Below are 17,310 nucleotides of genomic sequence, written 5' to 3'. Positions count from 1 at the left end.
AAATTTGTTACAGATTGATTTTCTGCCAAATGACTTGTCCTTCTGCTCTAGTCTAATAGAGTGAGTAAATTGTTGTGATTCCAGTATCACTTCTCACCATTTTGTTACCTCAGCAGAGAACACAAAGACAATATTTTGACATATGATCATAAATATTTAGTAGAATGTTTAGACTGCTCGGTGCAAATCTAATATCATTTATCAAAGTCCAGCTGCCCTCAATTCAACTCTTCTTAGATAACCATGACCTGCATGACTGAGAACCTTCACAGATATCTTTATTAAGCATTTTGGGATGGACCCCCTCAGTATGGTATGTCAGTGTGAAAGGACCGCCAGGAAAATTGCGGACTACAGAAACCACTTATGGTTCAACCTGAGATGCCATCAACACAGACTCATATCAGACAGACTATGTCTAGGTTCCTTAGTGAAAGGCTACAGAGCCTGGAGAAGGCTCAAAACCAGCTACTGAATGAGAAAGTGAGACAGATCCATTTCATCGTTGAAGACTGACTGTTTACTCCAGAGACTGACACCACATCTGTCGACTCATGCAGAATGTCACTCATTTCATTGAGAAACATGCACACACCTCCATATAGTCTGTGTGCTAGCTTCAATCCAAGAAGAATCACATCTTCAGTACCTACGACATCAACTTGGTACCAAAGTATTGGTTCTCGTGACATCCCTAGTCTGGAGTACCTGAGAGAATCTGGAGATCTTCAACAAGCATTCAGAAAGAAACTGGTTCATCTACACACCCAAGTCTACAAAAGCGATCTAGTGTATTCATTCCAAAGCAGTGAGGAATGCACTCCCTCGAGGACAACAACGCACATATTTTGGACAGGGAGGACAGGTGGTTTGAAAGGGGAGTGAAGGACGCCATACAGAAACCAGCCCTCAACAGAGGAGGAGGTCTATGACACAACTTATCCCCCACCTACAATTCTGTCCTTTCATCCTTTCCCAGGATATTTAACAACCATTGAAACTTGGCTTCAGGTGACTCCAACAAACCTAACCAATGTCATTACAACGGCCAGGAGCATAACTAACAAATAAGATCAGTGGCCTTTATAATAACCCCACAGAGGTTAAAGGTCACACCGCCAGTCAGTCAGTCAGGACAGGAGAAGCCTTTTGGATGAGAAGTGAAATGTCTGAGTGACTGTGGCTTGTGTGAATATCATATTGTGTGAATAAAGTTTATAGTATTTTTCTGGCAAAGAAGAGTTTTTTTGATCTTTTGATGGTGAACACTTTCAACTAGAGTAACCCACTAAATGCAAAGTTAACAATGCTCTACAGTGGTCTTATTTCAGGATTCTATTTCAACTGAATATTATCACCATAAAAACAGAAATGCACAATCAGTAAAGTTAGCTGCTGTACTACATTGTGTAAGAATAAGAATAAAGGAAAACACTGCTCTCTCACCAGTTCCTCTGTGTGTTTACACACCCAAAACGTTTATCATGAAGCAGGCAGGCAGAGAGTTAGACCAGTTCCTTGCTGGGTCTTATCAGGGCCTTGGGGCTAGTGGAGGTCAGAGCTATCAGCTCACCCACATTTTGCCCTTTATGGCTGATCTGCTCCACTGCTGGCTACTCTTTAATTGGTCTCTGGACATTTTTCACTTATCTACCAACTGCTGGGCTTCCTCTAAAGTTGGGATAAAGTTTCATATTGGGCAACAAAAACAATTACAAAAGTCCCTAAATTGTTTTGGAGAAACTGAAATCTTCAGTTACTGGCTATGCTACAGCTTTCCCAACTAGAAAACAGAGCTCGCTGTGTCTTGCAGATGGGTGTTTCATTCTTTCATTTTTCTCTCTCATCTTTAGTTATGTCAACGAAATGCTGTATTTGAAAAGTGATACCAATTCTGTCAGAGGAAATATGGACATGTCACAGTAGGAGAAAAGCACATTGATTTGCACAGAGCAGTATAATCATTCTACTAAATATAAGTCAAAATATTATCTTTGTACACTCTAATGAGGTAACTTAGCATAAGTCCGAATAGCATGAAATCAAGTTGTGAAGCACTGCCAAATACTAACATGTTATTTCACCAACATTTGTAAAGTTGAAACACAGTCAAAACAGAGGAAACTCCCCTGATAACATAGGGGGATTTTAAGGCTGAAGAAAAAGGAGCAGGGTGGTCTACACAGGGTGTACAGTGAATAACAGCAAATACAACCACATTATGTTTTAGCTTCGGATGTCCCAGAGGCTTAGTCAGACCTCACGTGTATGAACAAATCATCAATGAAATAAAATGATTGAGTATTAAATCCCAATGAAATCTGCAGAAAGAACTTTGAGATAAAACAGCTGTGCTCCCTTGCACCACAGCACCAAAAGGAAGTAATGGAAATGAACCTGCAAATCCAATGAGCCATGTACATATAAAAAGGTGTAAGAAGAGGCAAAAAAAAAAAAAAAAAACTATTTCGTTTTGACATCTGGCTGTAACATAATAAGCTACTCAATGAAGAAACAGTGATTATCCAAGTCTTACTGCAAAGCAAATGTAATAAGCATAAACAAAATGGTGAGAAAGGATAGTGAAATTGCAACAATATACTTGACCTACTAGACCTGAAAAGACAAGTCATTTCAAATAAAATTAATCTGCAACAATTTTGAGTGTGAAAAAAATCCCTGGTCTCAGCCTCTCAAATGTAAATATTTGCTAGTTTTTAGTTTAGTGGTGTAGTGTTTTTTAGTAAACTCAAAATTGGTCAAACAAAACGAGCTGAACATATCAACTTGGGGTGATGATTAATCTGGAAAATAATCATCACATTAACATACAAGACAGTACCTAACAAAGTATTCATGAGAGGGTTACGAATGAGGAAGGCTACCATGAGACCTATGACAACTCTGAAGGAGCTACAGGTTTCCAAGGCTGATATACAGAACATAAACAACTGTTGCCTGGGTGCTTCATCTGTTGCAGCTTTATGAGAGCTATGACTATTACACAAAGCAGTAGGTTTGATAACCTGATACATCTGCCGAAACACATTATTCAAAACAGAGAGCAAGTGCTGGCAGCATCATGCTGTGGAGAAAAGTCCATTGATGGCCCTTGAGAGAACTTGAGTATTTCCTCTCTGACAGCCAAGATCGGTCAAGGTCTGTCCTTTGTTTGCCAAGGGGTACAGCTGTAACAACAGGAGAACTGCTAATGTTCTCGTCAGGATTAGCTCCCCGGCCATCAGCAGAAGAGCTGCTAGCATCCTCACTGTCACTAGATTGCATGTGTTTACAAAACACTGATATTTTGGCCTGACTTTCATACATTTTGGGTCGACGTCTTTCCATCTCTGGATTTAGAGGGATTTATAAGACTTGTTGGAAAGCTTTTATTGCACTTAACATAACAAGCATTTAACCTGTGTCTCCACTGATACACTCCATGTGTTTGGAGAGGGGATAAGACATACACATGGTGAAACAAAAGACAGTGGAGAGAAACAGAACCATAATGACAGCAAAATGCTGATTCAGTGAGCTGAAATGAAACAAGTGCACATAGATTAGGTAAATAACATATATAATATTTAGTTTTCTTCATTTAGTTTTTCTTAATTTTGTGGTTTCTTAGGCGAGTGGGGGGGTCCAGTTGGGGGAGGCAGGCCCCCAAAGCAATGGTAGTGGAAACACTGAACTACTTCTAAAGGTTCCTCCAGCAACTTGGGGGCTGATTACTCAGTTTGTCAAGGCTGCAACCGCTTGTTGATTGATTCGAAATGTTAAGAGGTGAAAAAGTCTGGCTGACCATGATCACATACTAATTTGGCTCATCTTTGTACAGGCCATCAACTCTACAGCTTTCAACCCAGACCAACCTCTCTCGAAAACAGGGGGAAAACAACAGAGGACCCCTGGTGACATCAATCACCTCACATCTTTAAACAGCTATTTAGAGTGGCACATGATGAAAATTTTTCAGCAGTTAAAGAGGAGGGTTCACACCAACTTTGCCGAGTAGGAAAATGCATCTGTTGTCTGGGAGGTTCTGAATTACGTTTGAAATGGGAATACCACACAGCACGACAAATATGTAGCCATGGGCAGATGATAATTTCACAGCTCACACAAATAACTCTGGCAAAAATGTGAAGCTGTCTCCCTATCACTAGACTGTGACACAACATGCAATGTTCAGGTGAAGAGATACAAATCCTGAAACGCTGAAAAGCTGCTGTGGCCATTACAAGTTTTGATTGGTTGATTGGTCACATTGGCTAGCTCTAATGTTAGATAGCCTAGATAAATATGCACTGTTAGGCTTTTCAGAGTGTTCATGGGAACTGAGGCTAATCTACCTCACTTACTGCATGTTTGTGCATTTGTGCACAATGTGCATTTCTCTCTACATCATGTTGATGTTCTTACACATTCAGAATCATGACTGCTTTTGCCGGTGACGTTTACAGGCGGCTTGCTTTAGGCGTTTGAATTTTAATGGTTCATTATTGCAGGTTTGTACTGTACATGTAGCACAGTGTTAACAATGTTACTTATAAAAAATATATTTTAATAATTAATACCATAAATGTGTGACAACTAGTCGACTAATGGCTTGAACTAACTAGTCAATACTAGTCAGCCATGCTAAACTTGAGTACCTGGTCTTCAAATTTGCACTAGAGACTGTTTCAGCTTAAAAGTCATTTTAATCTGTGTCATATGTAGTCATGGTTTGACAATTAACCACACCCTCCTCTATTAAAGTAAACTATGCTATCTGGTGTGAATCCCCCCTCTCTCTGTTCTTGCAAGCTAAAAAGGAAATCAACTAAAAAGAGGCAACAGCAGGCTGGAAAAGCTCACCAAAAGCATTGCTTTGACTATGGAATGTAATCTTTAGTCACTGAGCAGCCAGTGTGCGTCTCCAGTTCATATTCCTTAGTGTTACTGCTCACCCACTTCCAACTACTCTGATGCAATGCTGTGGTTGTTTCAGTATGTTTACACATCCCCATAAGTGTCTACAAAACTTTAGCCAGGCAATGCATATTCTTTGTGTAATGATGATTTGAAATCAACATAATATTCTTATAAATTTGATGTATTATGTGTCTGTTCTGTGGTCTTTATTTGTCAATGTAGAAACAACGTACCACCCTCTTACACATTCTGTGTAGGCTACTTTCTTTTGCCACACGAAAAAAATGCGGTGTGAGTAAATGGCAAAACAGGCAGCTTTGTCAGAGGCACTTCCTATGAAGGGACCCACAGTTAAAGTGACAATCTGTAGTTGAGAGTTATTCACACATCAAGCCAGTAGTTAACAATATTTTATGTCCCAATATCAGTGTGTAATCCCTGAGGGTCCACTGGAGGAACAAATATGCTACAGGATCACTATTTCACATTGTACCAGCCTCTATCATGCCTTTCTGTCACCCCTTAACATCTTAAAAATATAAATCTTCACATTATGTCATCAACAAAATGTACTTAACAGATTAGTGTAATATAAGTGAGATAGGGAACACAGACATTTCCTTTCCCTGCTAAAAAGTATGTGTGTTTACACACAGAGAGGTACTGTGTTTAAAAGCCATTTAAAAAAGATCACTATGGAAAACATTTTGTGAGAGGTATTCTCTTCTGAAAAATACACTCGCAGAGAGGGTTAACGTTGTAAACACTGTCACATGTGTCAGCAAGGATTTTCAGTCACCAATGTCAAAGTCAGTGAAGCTGCCTAAAGCTGCATGCTTCAAAAGATAAACAAATCGAATCTCTGGGAAACCCAGGGCTATTTCACATTTTGTCTTACCCTAAACAACAGCACACTATAGTGTGGGATGTTTTCATTCTCTTGTGTTCAAATCTAGTTACAAGTCTCTCAATGATCTGGCACTCCTAAGATTGTACAAGACATTATTCTGGCAAAAATGTGAAATGGAAAAATGGGTAACTGTAGCTTTTCCCTTGCATCTTGTTCCAGTTTAAATAACCAGCTCTTTTTCCCCCATTACAGCTGACAGTGCTGTTATTTGTCTGTGACCTCAATAAAACACACAAAATGTTACACATAACCCCTGATGCAAGAATAATGTACTTTCCCTATAACTGTCTGCACATCTGTGTCACTGACTATGTTCTTCCAGTAAAGATCTAAACAAAACTGCTAAATGTGCTTTGACAAGAAATCTAACAAATCAACACTGCCAAGATAAAATTGAAACACACTAAAGCAAATATCCTTCTAAGTATATCCTTGTGATAAATGTTGAGTTAATACTGTCTCCCTCCGCCCAGCAATCCCCTTAGCATAGCATACTGTCAATTTAAGAATCCATATTAGTATCATTGGTTGGGGATGACTAAAATATTACAAACAACACTGCTTCCCCTCTCAAAACTAGAAAACAGAAGCAACATTATGAAAGCTGAACAGGAAAATGAACTGACTGCTCTGAAGAGAATTAACTAACCTGGTTTGTAAAATCTGTAAGATAAGCATGCAAATATCACATGGCAGCACCATCAACAAACTAAATATATACTCATTTACAAGTTTATAATGTACATCTGCCTAAAACTAATAAAACAGCTCTACATTACAAGTCCTACTAACGAGAGGTTATGATGTCCAGATTTAGTTGAGAGGTGTTGTAAGAGGTGTTGATTCAAGGAAGGGAAGGGAATCACCTCCTCTATACCTTATTAATAAGCTCTAACTGTAACCATGTCCCGCAGAACTCATCACCTGATGTTGATTCTCATTTCTATAAGTGAGGGTAGACAACACCTCTCAGTATTATGCTAACCTAAAACCTCTTCAACAAAAACTGAACATTGAATCCCTCATATATGCAGGACTCTTGTATTAGAGTGATGTTACACTAGAGATGCAACTAATGATTATTATCAATGATTCATCAATTCATCCTGTTGTCTATAAAATGTCATGAAACAATGAAAAATACCCACAGCTCTTGCAGCCCAAAGTGATCCATTTAGACAGCTTGTTTTAAACAACCTACCAAAATCCATTGGTATTTAGTTTACTATCATATATGATACTGTCATTAGATCATGACATCAAAGAAGCTGGGAACAGAGACTGTTTGGCAAATTCTTGCTTGAAAAATGACAGAAGCTATTAACTGATTATAAAAGTAGCTGCTGATTAAGTTTCTGCCAATCAACTAATCGATTAAATGATTCCACCTATAGATGAGAAGAAAATAATATCACACCTCTCATTGCAATATCTTAATGACAGGCTGTTTTCAACTTAATAATCACTGCTTTCTGTATTTTGTCCAGCACTTCCATATTTATTGAAGTGTCCACCACACAAACAAAAAGCACAGTGAGTGATGTGACTTGTGGCACTGACAAACAAACGGCTTCTTTGCCCTTGGTCTGCTATGCTAACTGTAACTGGTGTCAGCTGGTTTGCAGGAACTCGGGACGCGACAGCGACGGCTCACACCGTCCCCCCCCCCCCCCCCCCCCCCCCCCCCCCCCACACACACACACACACACACACACACACACACACACACACACACACACACACACACATTGAACACAACTTACTCTGTTTGACTTCTCCTGAGTTGGAGTCCACCGGGGTACACGACGGACTGCTCACGGAGTTAGCTAGCTAAAGTCTCGCACTTCAGGGCTCACGTTAGCTGTCAACAAAAGTAGATGCTTCTTTGTTTGCCATTCCGTCGGTCTTCACATCTTTTCACAGACTGTTTTCATTTATCGCTCCCCTGCGACCACTACGTAGCATTAAACGACCTCATTGTGTTTTTGCTCGACGTGACATTCGGGTTCACTGTTGTCTCACCACTACCCCGGCTCACCCTGCAGTTGCCTCGACATACGAAACGATGACAGTAATAGTCCACTGTATGGAGATGGTGATGATGATGATGGAAGTGGTGGCAACGATGGTGAGGGCGGAGCAGGATGCCTGCAAATAGTTTAGCCTACTCTCTCACACTGACTCGGGGTTTGCTTCTTCCGTGTTTGTGACACGGAAACATTTTTCTTGTTGTGCAGAGGAATCCCCTTTAGTTAACACACAGCTCCTGCACGTTCTCCAGTGGCGGAGTGTAACTAAGTAGCCTACATTTACTCGAGTACTATACAATTTTAAGGTAGGCCTACTTGCACTTTACTTGAGTAATTCCATCTCGTGCTACATTACTTTATGCACGGGTTGCGAAAATCAGCTTAAGAAAAGTAGATTTAAAGCATCATCCCACAAAGTCAGATAGAGAGGGACAGGGGATTTCAGGTTGAGCACTTTCAAGCATAAAAAGTGCAAGTCAGTGAATTAATTATAATGCTAAAACAGCAATGATTTGTCCATTCATTTTTAATAACACGTTTTATAAATATGTAGGCTACCCAGATAGCAAACATTATTTGGCACGGATCGGGCCCGGAGCCATTATAAAATCTAGGCCAGATCCGCACAAAGAACCTGTGCCTTTGGCTTTTGGCACAATGGGCAAATACCGCCGCTGATCCGTTTCTTGAATCTCGGCCAGAACTTGGCTCCGGGCCGGATGGAATTTATTTTATGGTGATCTGGGCCAGATCTGTAGGTCTACTGGATCCGGACCAGATCCACTTCGGATCAAGTATGGATACAGGATCTGGCCCAGATCTGTGTTGTATCTGGTCCAGATTTGAGTCATATCTGGGCAAGTCTGGTCCAGATCCAATCCATACTGGATCCAGTACCTATCTGGTCCTGCATTTTCAAGCATAAAAACTGCGAGTCAGTGAATTAATTAAAATGCTAAAATAGCAATGATTTGTACATTTATTTTTAGTAACACGTTTTATAAAGTCTAGTATGTAGGCTATGTACCAAAAAATTAAACTGCAGAGGTAGCTCATATTTTAGATTACAGGTTTATGACGAGAACAATGCTAAAGAGAAAGGAGAGGTGAAATAAAAAAATAAAATAAAAAATGGAGTACAGCCCAAGAGGGAAAAATATGGATGAATAGGAGCTGTTGGTGCAAGGGCAAATAGACAAGGGGCACTGTCCAAAGAAGCTATAGGCAAGGCCACTTTAAACAAGTTTTCTCTGATCATTTGTTCTTAATCAAATATTAATAATCCAGTTTTTAATTCAGTGAAATTTAATAATTTTCTTTAGTTTATTTTCAATTTCCATCTAAGGACAGTGTTGGCTCATACATTATAATCGGCAGCATTGTGCTGGACAACTGAATACTTTGAATCAGCCAAGTGGCTGTTTGGATAACCTTAAACAAAGATATCTGAATAAATATTTTTGCAAGTGTTTGCAAGTTTCAGTACAAACGTGTTCCACTCAACCATAAAGTTACACTTCTGCAAAAGAGGGTTATAGATGGGGTTAATGTCAATACAACTTCTACTATTTCACTTCACTGTGGCCTAACTGACAACAAATAAAATGCTACTTACACATTAAGCATAAGTGGACCTAATAATAATGCAATGATAAAAAATAAATATTATAATCACTTAGAGCCATTCCTTTAGATTTTAAGAATATTTTGCTGATATTATTTTTATGCTTTTACTTGAGTCAATATGTTTTCTAGTGATTGAGAATTTACTGTGTCATCAGGTATCAAATACAAGTTATATTTTAATTTTCGGAAGATTTATATTTCATATTAAAAGGAATATCTTACTGGAATTATTGCAGTTTATAACAACAGCAGCAACTATTCCTCATAATGGGAGTAACAGAACAGCTTGACATTGTCAGAGAGCCAAACTGTGCTTACAGGGCTTGTTCTGATTGTTTCATTGCCATTGTCTTTTGGACAGTGTGTTACTGCTCTACTGCATCATTTTTACTATAAGAGACCACCAGAACTTCAGATAGAGCTCCAGATCTAAATGGCAAAAAGTCAGATCAGATGAAGTTAAGCGTATGCCTTTCCTTTCTCCAGTATTTACAAAGATTACCATCTTTGTAAATACTGTAATTATCTGGATTTATCTCTGACTGTACAGAATACATACAGCCAATGTTAAAAAAAAAAAAGAAAGTGTCATTCCGACATCCACATTATATCAGATCTTTTTTGCAGAGTACCAATTTGTTTTGTTCAGATTTGTTGTAGAGGGAGATGAAAAAAGTCACTGCAAGGAAATGTTTGGCTAAATAAAATAAATAAGTTACCATGTCACACCCCATTTTATGATCTTATTTACAAAATGGGAATAAATATTAACAGAGTTATTGGAGTCTGTTTTCTGCTTTAATGTGTAATAGCCTTGAGCAACAAGTGCAGTGATAATGTTGTAAGCATGAAAGCTGATTATTTTTTAGTTTTTTCCCTCGAAACTGGATTATATTTCAGCCTTACAATTAAAACCCCATATTGTGAACTAGTACATACTGTACCATCTCCCTAGAGAATGACTGACAGGTACTCAGAGAGGGTGGTTTTGATGACTATGGAATGATGTGATTATGGAGGTGGTGTGTCTGGCGGTGACTTAACCTCATGATATGACTCATCTTTCATAAGACTGGCTGCACTGGAAGAATTGGAAAACGGTTTGTTCCAGGATACTCACATGCTCCTCTTTTTCTTTTTTTCTGATATGAACTCCTGCACTCATTCACTTTTATTCGTAACTTATATTGTAACTGATAGCACGTTCTGTCATCTGATGGATGGCTGTCAACACAGATGCTATTAAAGTCATGTTTTGGCAGAATAACTGTAACAAATTCACTAAATACTGGCAGATGTCTGGCTCACTATCTGTGTTTGTATGTGTGGTCCCTCTGCTTACAAACTGCATATTCAAGTTTATTGGGTCTTTTGGGTCCATCCACCCACTGACTTTCCTCACATGCTTTCTCTTTTGGATTAACTCAGTAAATACATATTTTGTGTGTAGGGTTGTGTGTGTGTGTGTGTGTGTGTGTGTGTGTGTGTGTGTGTGTGTGTGTGTGTGTGTGTGTGTGTGCGGTTGGCATTTGGAGTTCTGCCTCTTCTTTGCGAAACAGAAATCAAACAATGCTCAGTATGTTTAAGTTCTTGTAGACTAACTCTCCTGTGACTTCTGTCTCACCTCAGGCGGTTCCTGTGGACCGCCAACGTCAGTCTCATCTCCACTGCAGAGTTTACTGAGCATTATTGACTAAGGAAGTGAAGTACATTTCACAATAAACCACAGGCGCTGCATATTCTCCACGACAAATGGAGGTGAAGTTCTAACCTCACTACTTCACATGAAATACAGTGAGAAATCTGAACTACCAAAAAGGCTCACAGACAGCAGGCAGCAACCCCAACATATGAAACGCTCTCTTTTTGCACATCAGAAGCTTCAATATTTAGTTGTTGGGGTAGTTATAGAAAAACTAAACTGTGCAGCTCTGAAAGTGATGGAGCTGCTGTAGATTGTGTGAGCATTATCACCACCAAGCGGTTGTTTTTTAGTATTGCACCTCTTTGATGATGCTGAGTTACACGCTCGCTTGCTTATGTAAAAACCCACGGGTGAAGTAGCGGCACTGAAGGGGTGAATCAGTCCATGCGCAGCAACAGACCCGCTGCCTCACGTTCAGGCCATCGGCAGGAAGCCACAGGAAGTCGGGTTGACCGTCCAAAAGATGCATCTCATCCTCCTGCATGTGTGTAGCATCATCAACGTCTGTCAATGACGGTGGTTAAACTGTGAAACGTCAGGCGAGTATAGAGACCCACTGTTCTCTAAAAGTTAACTGTGCTTCTGGACCAAGAAAAGCAGCGTTTCCCCACCCGTTGGATTCATCATGACGGGATGAGCCTGCTGTAAAAGGTGGGGCTGGATCATCGTGACCATGTGTGCTCTCCCTCTCTCATCCTTTCTCTAGTACTTAACTGTACTGCACAGATTTAGCTTCATCACTCAAGTGCAGACTAAAGCCCACTCATGATGATGATGATGATGATGATGATGATGGAAGGATGTGGGAATTGTGATTTGGCTTTAAATCAATTGCTATAGGCCCAATGTATATAGTGTCACTTTTATCATGGTTCAATGTCAATATGCTCATTGTTTAAACTACAAGAAGCAGAAAAAACCAGTAACATATTTGTCTTCGTACTAACAGACAATTATGGGATAATAAAGCTACATTAAAGCTAACATTTCTGTATTTACACACTAACAAAACTGTGAACTAACTTGGTTTTTTTTTTTTAAATTAGACAGACCATCATGTCAGGCTCCTCTGACACTTTAAAGTTTCATCTCCCCACCCACGGCGACTCCATCCTCGGCAAAATGAACGCTCTGAGAGAGGATCGCCGCTTCTGTGATGTCACACTCCTCCTTGGTGGTCCTCAGGGCGCCACTGTCCAGCCTCTCCGCTTCCACGCTCACAGAGTGGTGCTCGCAGCATCCTCCGATTTCCTCCGTGACCAGTTCCTGCTCCACGAGGGCCGGGCAGAGCTGAGTGTGGGTGTGGTGTCCAGCGTGGAGGTTGGTAAGAGACTGCTCCTGTCCTGCTACACCGGGCTCCTGGAGGTACAATATGATCTACAGCTTCTCTGAACTCTATACAGTTATAACAGAGCAGAATATCCAGAATATATAGCCACATCCTCAGGTTTCCTGTTTTACTGTGCAATCAAGATTAAATTAAAAACACATAAAAAAACAAGGTGTCAGAATGACAGGATAAAAGAACAGTATCAAGAGTTGTCGAATCAAAACAGAAATAAGGAACAAACATGCTGTGACAACAACAAGAGTGAGTGGTATGATATGAAAGTGATATGAAAAGTTATAGATGACTGAGAGGACTTTAATCAGGGTTATAGTTGTCTGGTGTGCATGTTTAAAGTCTGCAAGGGGAAGTTTGATTTGAATCTTGTGTTGTTTTTTTCTTTGTTGTTTTCCTTGATTTCCATGATATATCTATTACTGCTACAGGTACCTCTGAGGGAGCTGGTGAGCTACCTCACTGCAGCCAGTGCGCTTCAAATGAGCCAGGTGGTGAAGAAATGTTCCCAGGCTGTGTCCCTGTACCTCAATCCAACTCTGGCTTTCTTGAAACTGGAGGGACCATCAGAAGAGAAGGAAATCCTGCAGCCAGACAGTGGCTGGCCAGGCCCCAGTTCAAAAAATCAGGAGGAAAGGGATGCAGCCCAACCCAGCACCAGTATCCAGGAAACAATTACCGAGGGAGGGGGAGCGATTGTGATTCAGTCCAAGTTGAGGGTGAGTCAGGCAGCCAAGGTGCATAATCAAGGACTGAGAGAGGTTAGAGGGGATAGGAGGGTGGTTAAAGCTAAAATAGAAGACGCAGCATGTTGTCTCAACATGCTTGAGTCAGAGGACGGTGGAGGCATCCTGGCTGTTCACACAAGCAAGCCATCCTATCAAGTTCACCACATTACAGAAGCCTTAAAATGTAATCTACACCCTCCTACAGCTGTCCGAGATCATATATCCTCCACAACCATGGGAAGTTCTGCTCAACATGAAGAGGTGGCGGACAGCTCCCGAAGCCCGGATGAAACTCTCTCAGTGGCAGCTCAACTGCAAGAACGTGGAGAGCTGATGGATTCCAATATATTCGGCCTCTCTCCAGCACATCTGTCAAAGAGTCATTGTTCTGGAGATGAGCTGACAGATGATTCAGACTGCAAATTGGTCCAGAGACCATACCTGTGCAGGAGGTGTGACAGAGTCTTCCAGCACTTGGAGAGCTACATGGGGCACTTGAAGGAACACAGACAGTACCTGTGTTTGGTCTGTGGGAAAGGCTTTTCCCAGAAGAGTAACCTGTCTCACCACATACACGCCCACACTGGTGTCAAGTCTTTCAGATGCCCGTTGTGCCACAAGACATTTTCTCAGAAAGCCCCACTGCAAGACCATCTCAACCTGCATACAGGGGACAGACCCCCTAATTGTAACTACTGTGCTGTGCACTTTGTGCACAAGCCAGGCCTCAGACGCCACCTGAAGGATACTCATGGTAAGAGTAGCCTGCAAAACTTGCTTGAGGATGCTTTGCACTGACAATGAAGTCGCACTTTTAGTTTATGTTTAGTTAATGCAGTTGGTCTTAATAATTGTTTAAAGATGCCAGAACACACAATAAGCAATATGTCACAAATTATCCTGACATTTAGGGTAATAGAGAAAGGTATGTCAATTAAAAGAAATACATAATTTTGTGTTACATAGATTTTGAGCAAAAAAAGCTGAGTGCAGATGATCTCCCTTCCTGCTACATCAGTGTCTTCCATTACACAGAGTGAGAATCAATGAGTTAATGCATTTGCATTGTTACATTTAGTCAATGGAAAGTAGTGGGTTGAGGGACCCTATGTGCCTTGTGCAGTGTTTTCCTGATCTCTGTGGATACCGTCTAGTGAATCACATCTAGTAGCGTGCAGTGTACAAATTCCATTATGGTATATCATCTGCCTTGTATAATAGTAGATGCAGTCACATTGAGGGTTGAGATCGACATTGTTTCCAACACCTCTGAGACAGCTGCTGCATTTTATAGTATGTACAGACAAGAAAATATGAGCCTCTGTTCCCTCTTCAACCAAAGATTAGTCTATAACAATTAGATGAGATAGATAGATAGATAGATAGATAGATAGATAGATAGATAGATAGATAGATAGATAGATAGATAGATAGATAGATAGATAGATAGATAGATAGATAGATAGATAGAAAGAAAATCACTGCTTCACCATTTGACCCCACTGAAATTGCGTGCAGCTCGCTGAGCATTACGTTATAAGTGAGTGGGTTGTCCCACATGGCTGAGAGGGTTTCCACGCTCTCTCTAACTCCGTTCCTTCCCTTCACATCTCTCCTTTTCTCTTTCTTTTATCCCTTCGGCCCAGAAATGTCATTGTCACTCATCTCAGTGAATGGAGCACTAGTTGTCGTCCTCCTCAGGGCATCCGAGGCGCCACAGGCAGGAAATTTGTGTGTCTGTGTGCAGACAAATAATGAATGCACAGTGGAGTGCGCATATTCGGTACAAAAATGACTGTGACTATGTGAGTTTGTGTGAGTGAACAAGAGAGCCAGAGAATACACAGACATATAGTCAAAGATGCACCAAAGAAAATGTGTATGAAAAGTGTATCCACCAAATTCAGCTTGAATTTAAAAGTGAAAGCCACATCATACCCCAGAACAATGTGCACACAAAACAGTGATATTCTCATCTGTGAACATAAGTCACACGTCATCTGTGATAGGATGTTGATGGAATTAGCTGAACAAATAATTTACACTTAATTTGACATGTATCTGCCTGGAGTAGGTCAAAATACATCCATGCACACAGAATTTTACACTTTAACACACACAGACAGACATAAAATGTGGCATTCAGGGTACCTCCATTATGAACGAGAGACAGAGGTATAAAATATGAGGGTGATGAAGGCAATGGGAAAGATAGTAGATAGTAGATACAAAGATGGGAATGAATAAAAGAAGAAAAAATGAAATAAAAGTCATTAGGATATTGAGAAAAGGCATTTTCTTCTGTCTTATAATAATTAAAACCTAAATTTTATACGCATGTGTATGACCATTACTTTACCTGTTTACTCTGATGATAGCGGGATATATGGTTTTCACAAGAGGTCAAGATGAGCCACAAGGAAGAAGCATGAAGCGAAAGAGCAGTCCCCATCCCTCCTCCTAACCCACAGCTGCTTCTGTAGAGCTGAGTAGAGCTGTTCAGTGGCCAACTGATCAAACAGCGGTTGGTCAGTTGTGAGTGTGTGTAACTGTGTGTGTATATAGAACAGGCAATTCCTGAGAAAGATGCTCTCAGCAAGACTACCTTTGAATAATAAAACTCTAAGCATCACAGTGAAATGTGTTTCTGTCTGATGTTTCTCCAAAGCTAGAAATCACAATAATCATCTTTCAACAACATGGAAATTCAAACAACTATTCAGACACTCAGTACAGCTGAGGCAGATTTGTTTTTATTGATTTTTATGTTCTGTGCGAATAACAGCTTAATTTTGTGGCCATAGATGTGACATAGATGACCAATTATTATAGACTAATTATTCTGCTTTTTTATTTAATTGAGTTTTTCTTTAAAACTTCTCTGTAATGACGGCCCAGTACAAGGCCCACTGGGGATCATCTCGTTTCATCGTGTAAAAGAGATTTTGTGTGACAACAAAAGAAACAAGTAGCGTTTTTTGGAATTGCCTGTGATTTTCTGCAATCAAAAAAGACTCACTATTAAGGGCCTGGGTTTCTTGAAAAATCTATGGCACTGTGTTAGTTTTGTCAAGATATAAATGAAAGGTGAGGTGTTAAAAATGAATTTGTGCTTTTACTACAGTGAGCTGACCTCCTGATCCCACGTTTGCAACACTGACTGGCCACTTTGATAATAATCAGCCGCTCTGAGTATGCCAACAGCTCATTCCAGACGGCGAGTCACACATGAGTGAAGCACCCAAATAAAACATTCAGATAGTTAGGTCCAATTATTATTTAACTTATCCAGACTCATTGACAGGCTCATATGAGATTGAGTTCCTTCCAGTCCCAGATGCACTACTTAGTAGCACAGAAATGACTTATTCTTTAGCCTCAGTCTCCATCAGTTTTGGTGAAGGAATAATGCATCAAACCATAAAGAACCTATGAAGACTGTTGCATTTGATGACAATAAGGTTGTGGCCAGAACTGAGCCCAGAGAGAGCAGCACAACAACAATTTTCTGCCCTGATAAGCAGACTTTAGGATTAAAGTTTTTATTCTCTATATAGAAAGCATATAACATGGTTACAGCTGAAAAATATGATTTTGCACATATGGTAAACTGTAATCATATTATATAGGCTTTCCTCTCCTGTAGTGGACAGCAGCTCCGTAAAGTATGACACAATTATAAACACCAGAGGTAAATGGCCACATGGTCAACGAGCCAGTTAAATGCTATGGAGATGCCTGGCTAAATCCATTATAACGTGCAGGATGAAGCTATCTAGCTAATAGGATTACAACTGTAAGCTAGTCAACATAGTCCATTGTTTTATTGACCACTACAAGCACTACAAACAGCAATAAATGAAAGGCAACTGGATTATTGGATTTGAATATATTCACTTACTTTAAATGTAATAATAGCCTAATAATTCAAATTTAATTTAAGTCAATTCAAAATATTTTTTTAGACACGTTATATGCTTTGGTTACGGGAGAGTAAACAGAGGTGGGGAAGGCACCCTGTGCTGAGGCATGTTTTTTCTGCTACTTCA

At 40.1% G+C, this 17,310-nt stretch overlaps 2 protein-coding genes across 2 annotated transcripts in view; one reads left to right on the top strand and one right to left on the bottom strand.

Moving 5' to 3' along the window:
• LOC130186792 (tyrosine-protein kinase JAK2-like) overlaps window positions 1-7,981 on the bottom strand; it is a 30,129-nt gene extending 22,148 nt beyond the window's left edge. The window contains exon 1 of the mRNA XM_056404077.1: window positions 7,594-7,981. The gene's annotated coding sequence lies outside the window, so the exon portion shown is untranslated. The remainder of the gene's footprint in view (window positions 1-7,593) is intronic.
• A 3,086-nt stretch (window positions 7,982-11,067) lies between these two features.
• On the top strand, window positions 11,068-15,882 carry LOC130186096 (zinc finger and BTB domain-containing protein 26-like). Its single transcript, XM_056402831.1, has 4 exons — window positions 11,068-11,842; window positions 12,238-12,556; window positions 12,965-14,015; window positions 15,640-15,882. Exons 2-4 carry the CDS (start codon window positions 12,248-12,250, stop codon window positions 15,723-15,725), a joined length of 1,446 nt encoding a protein of 481 aa, XP_056258806.1. The 5' UTR covers window positions 11,068-11,842; window positions 12,238-12,247; the 3' UTR covers window positions 15,726-15,882.
• Window positions 15,883-17,310: the final 1,428 nt, after the last annotated feature.

The sequence above is a fragment of the Seriola aureovittata genome, chromosome 18 (genome assembly GCF_021018895.1).
Source record: "Seriola aureovittata isolate HTS-2021-v1 ecotype China chromosome 18, ASM2101889v1, whole genome shotgun sequence".
NCBI lineage: Eukaryota > Metazoa > Chordata > Actinopteri > Carangiformes > Carangidae > Seriola > Seriola aureovittata.
Note: the sequence above shows the minus strand (reverse complement) of the source record. Positions and strands in the feature narration are given on the sequence as shown.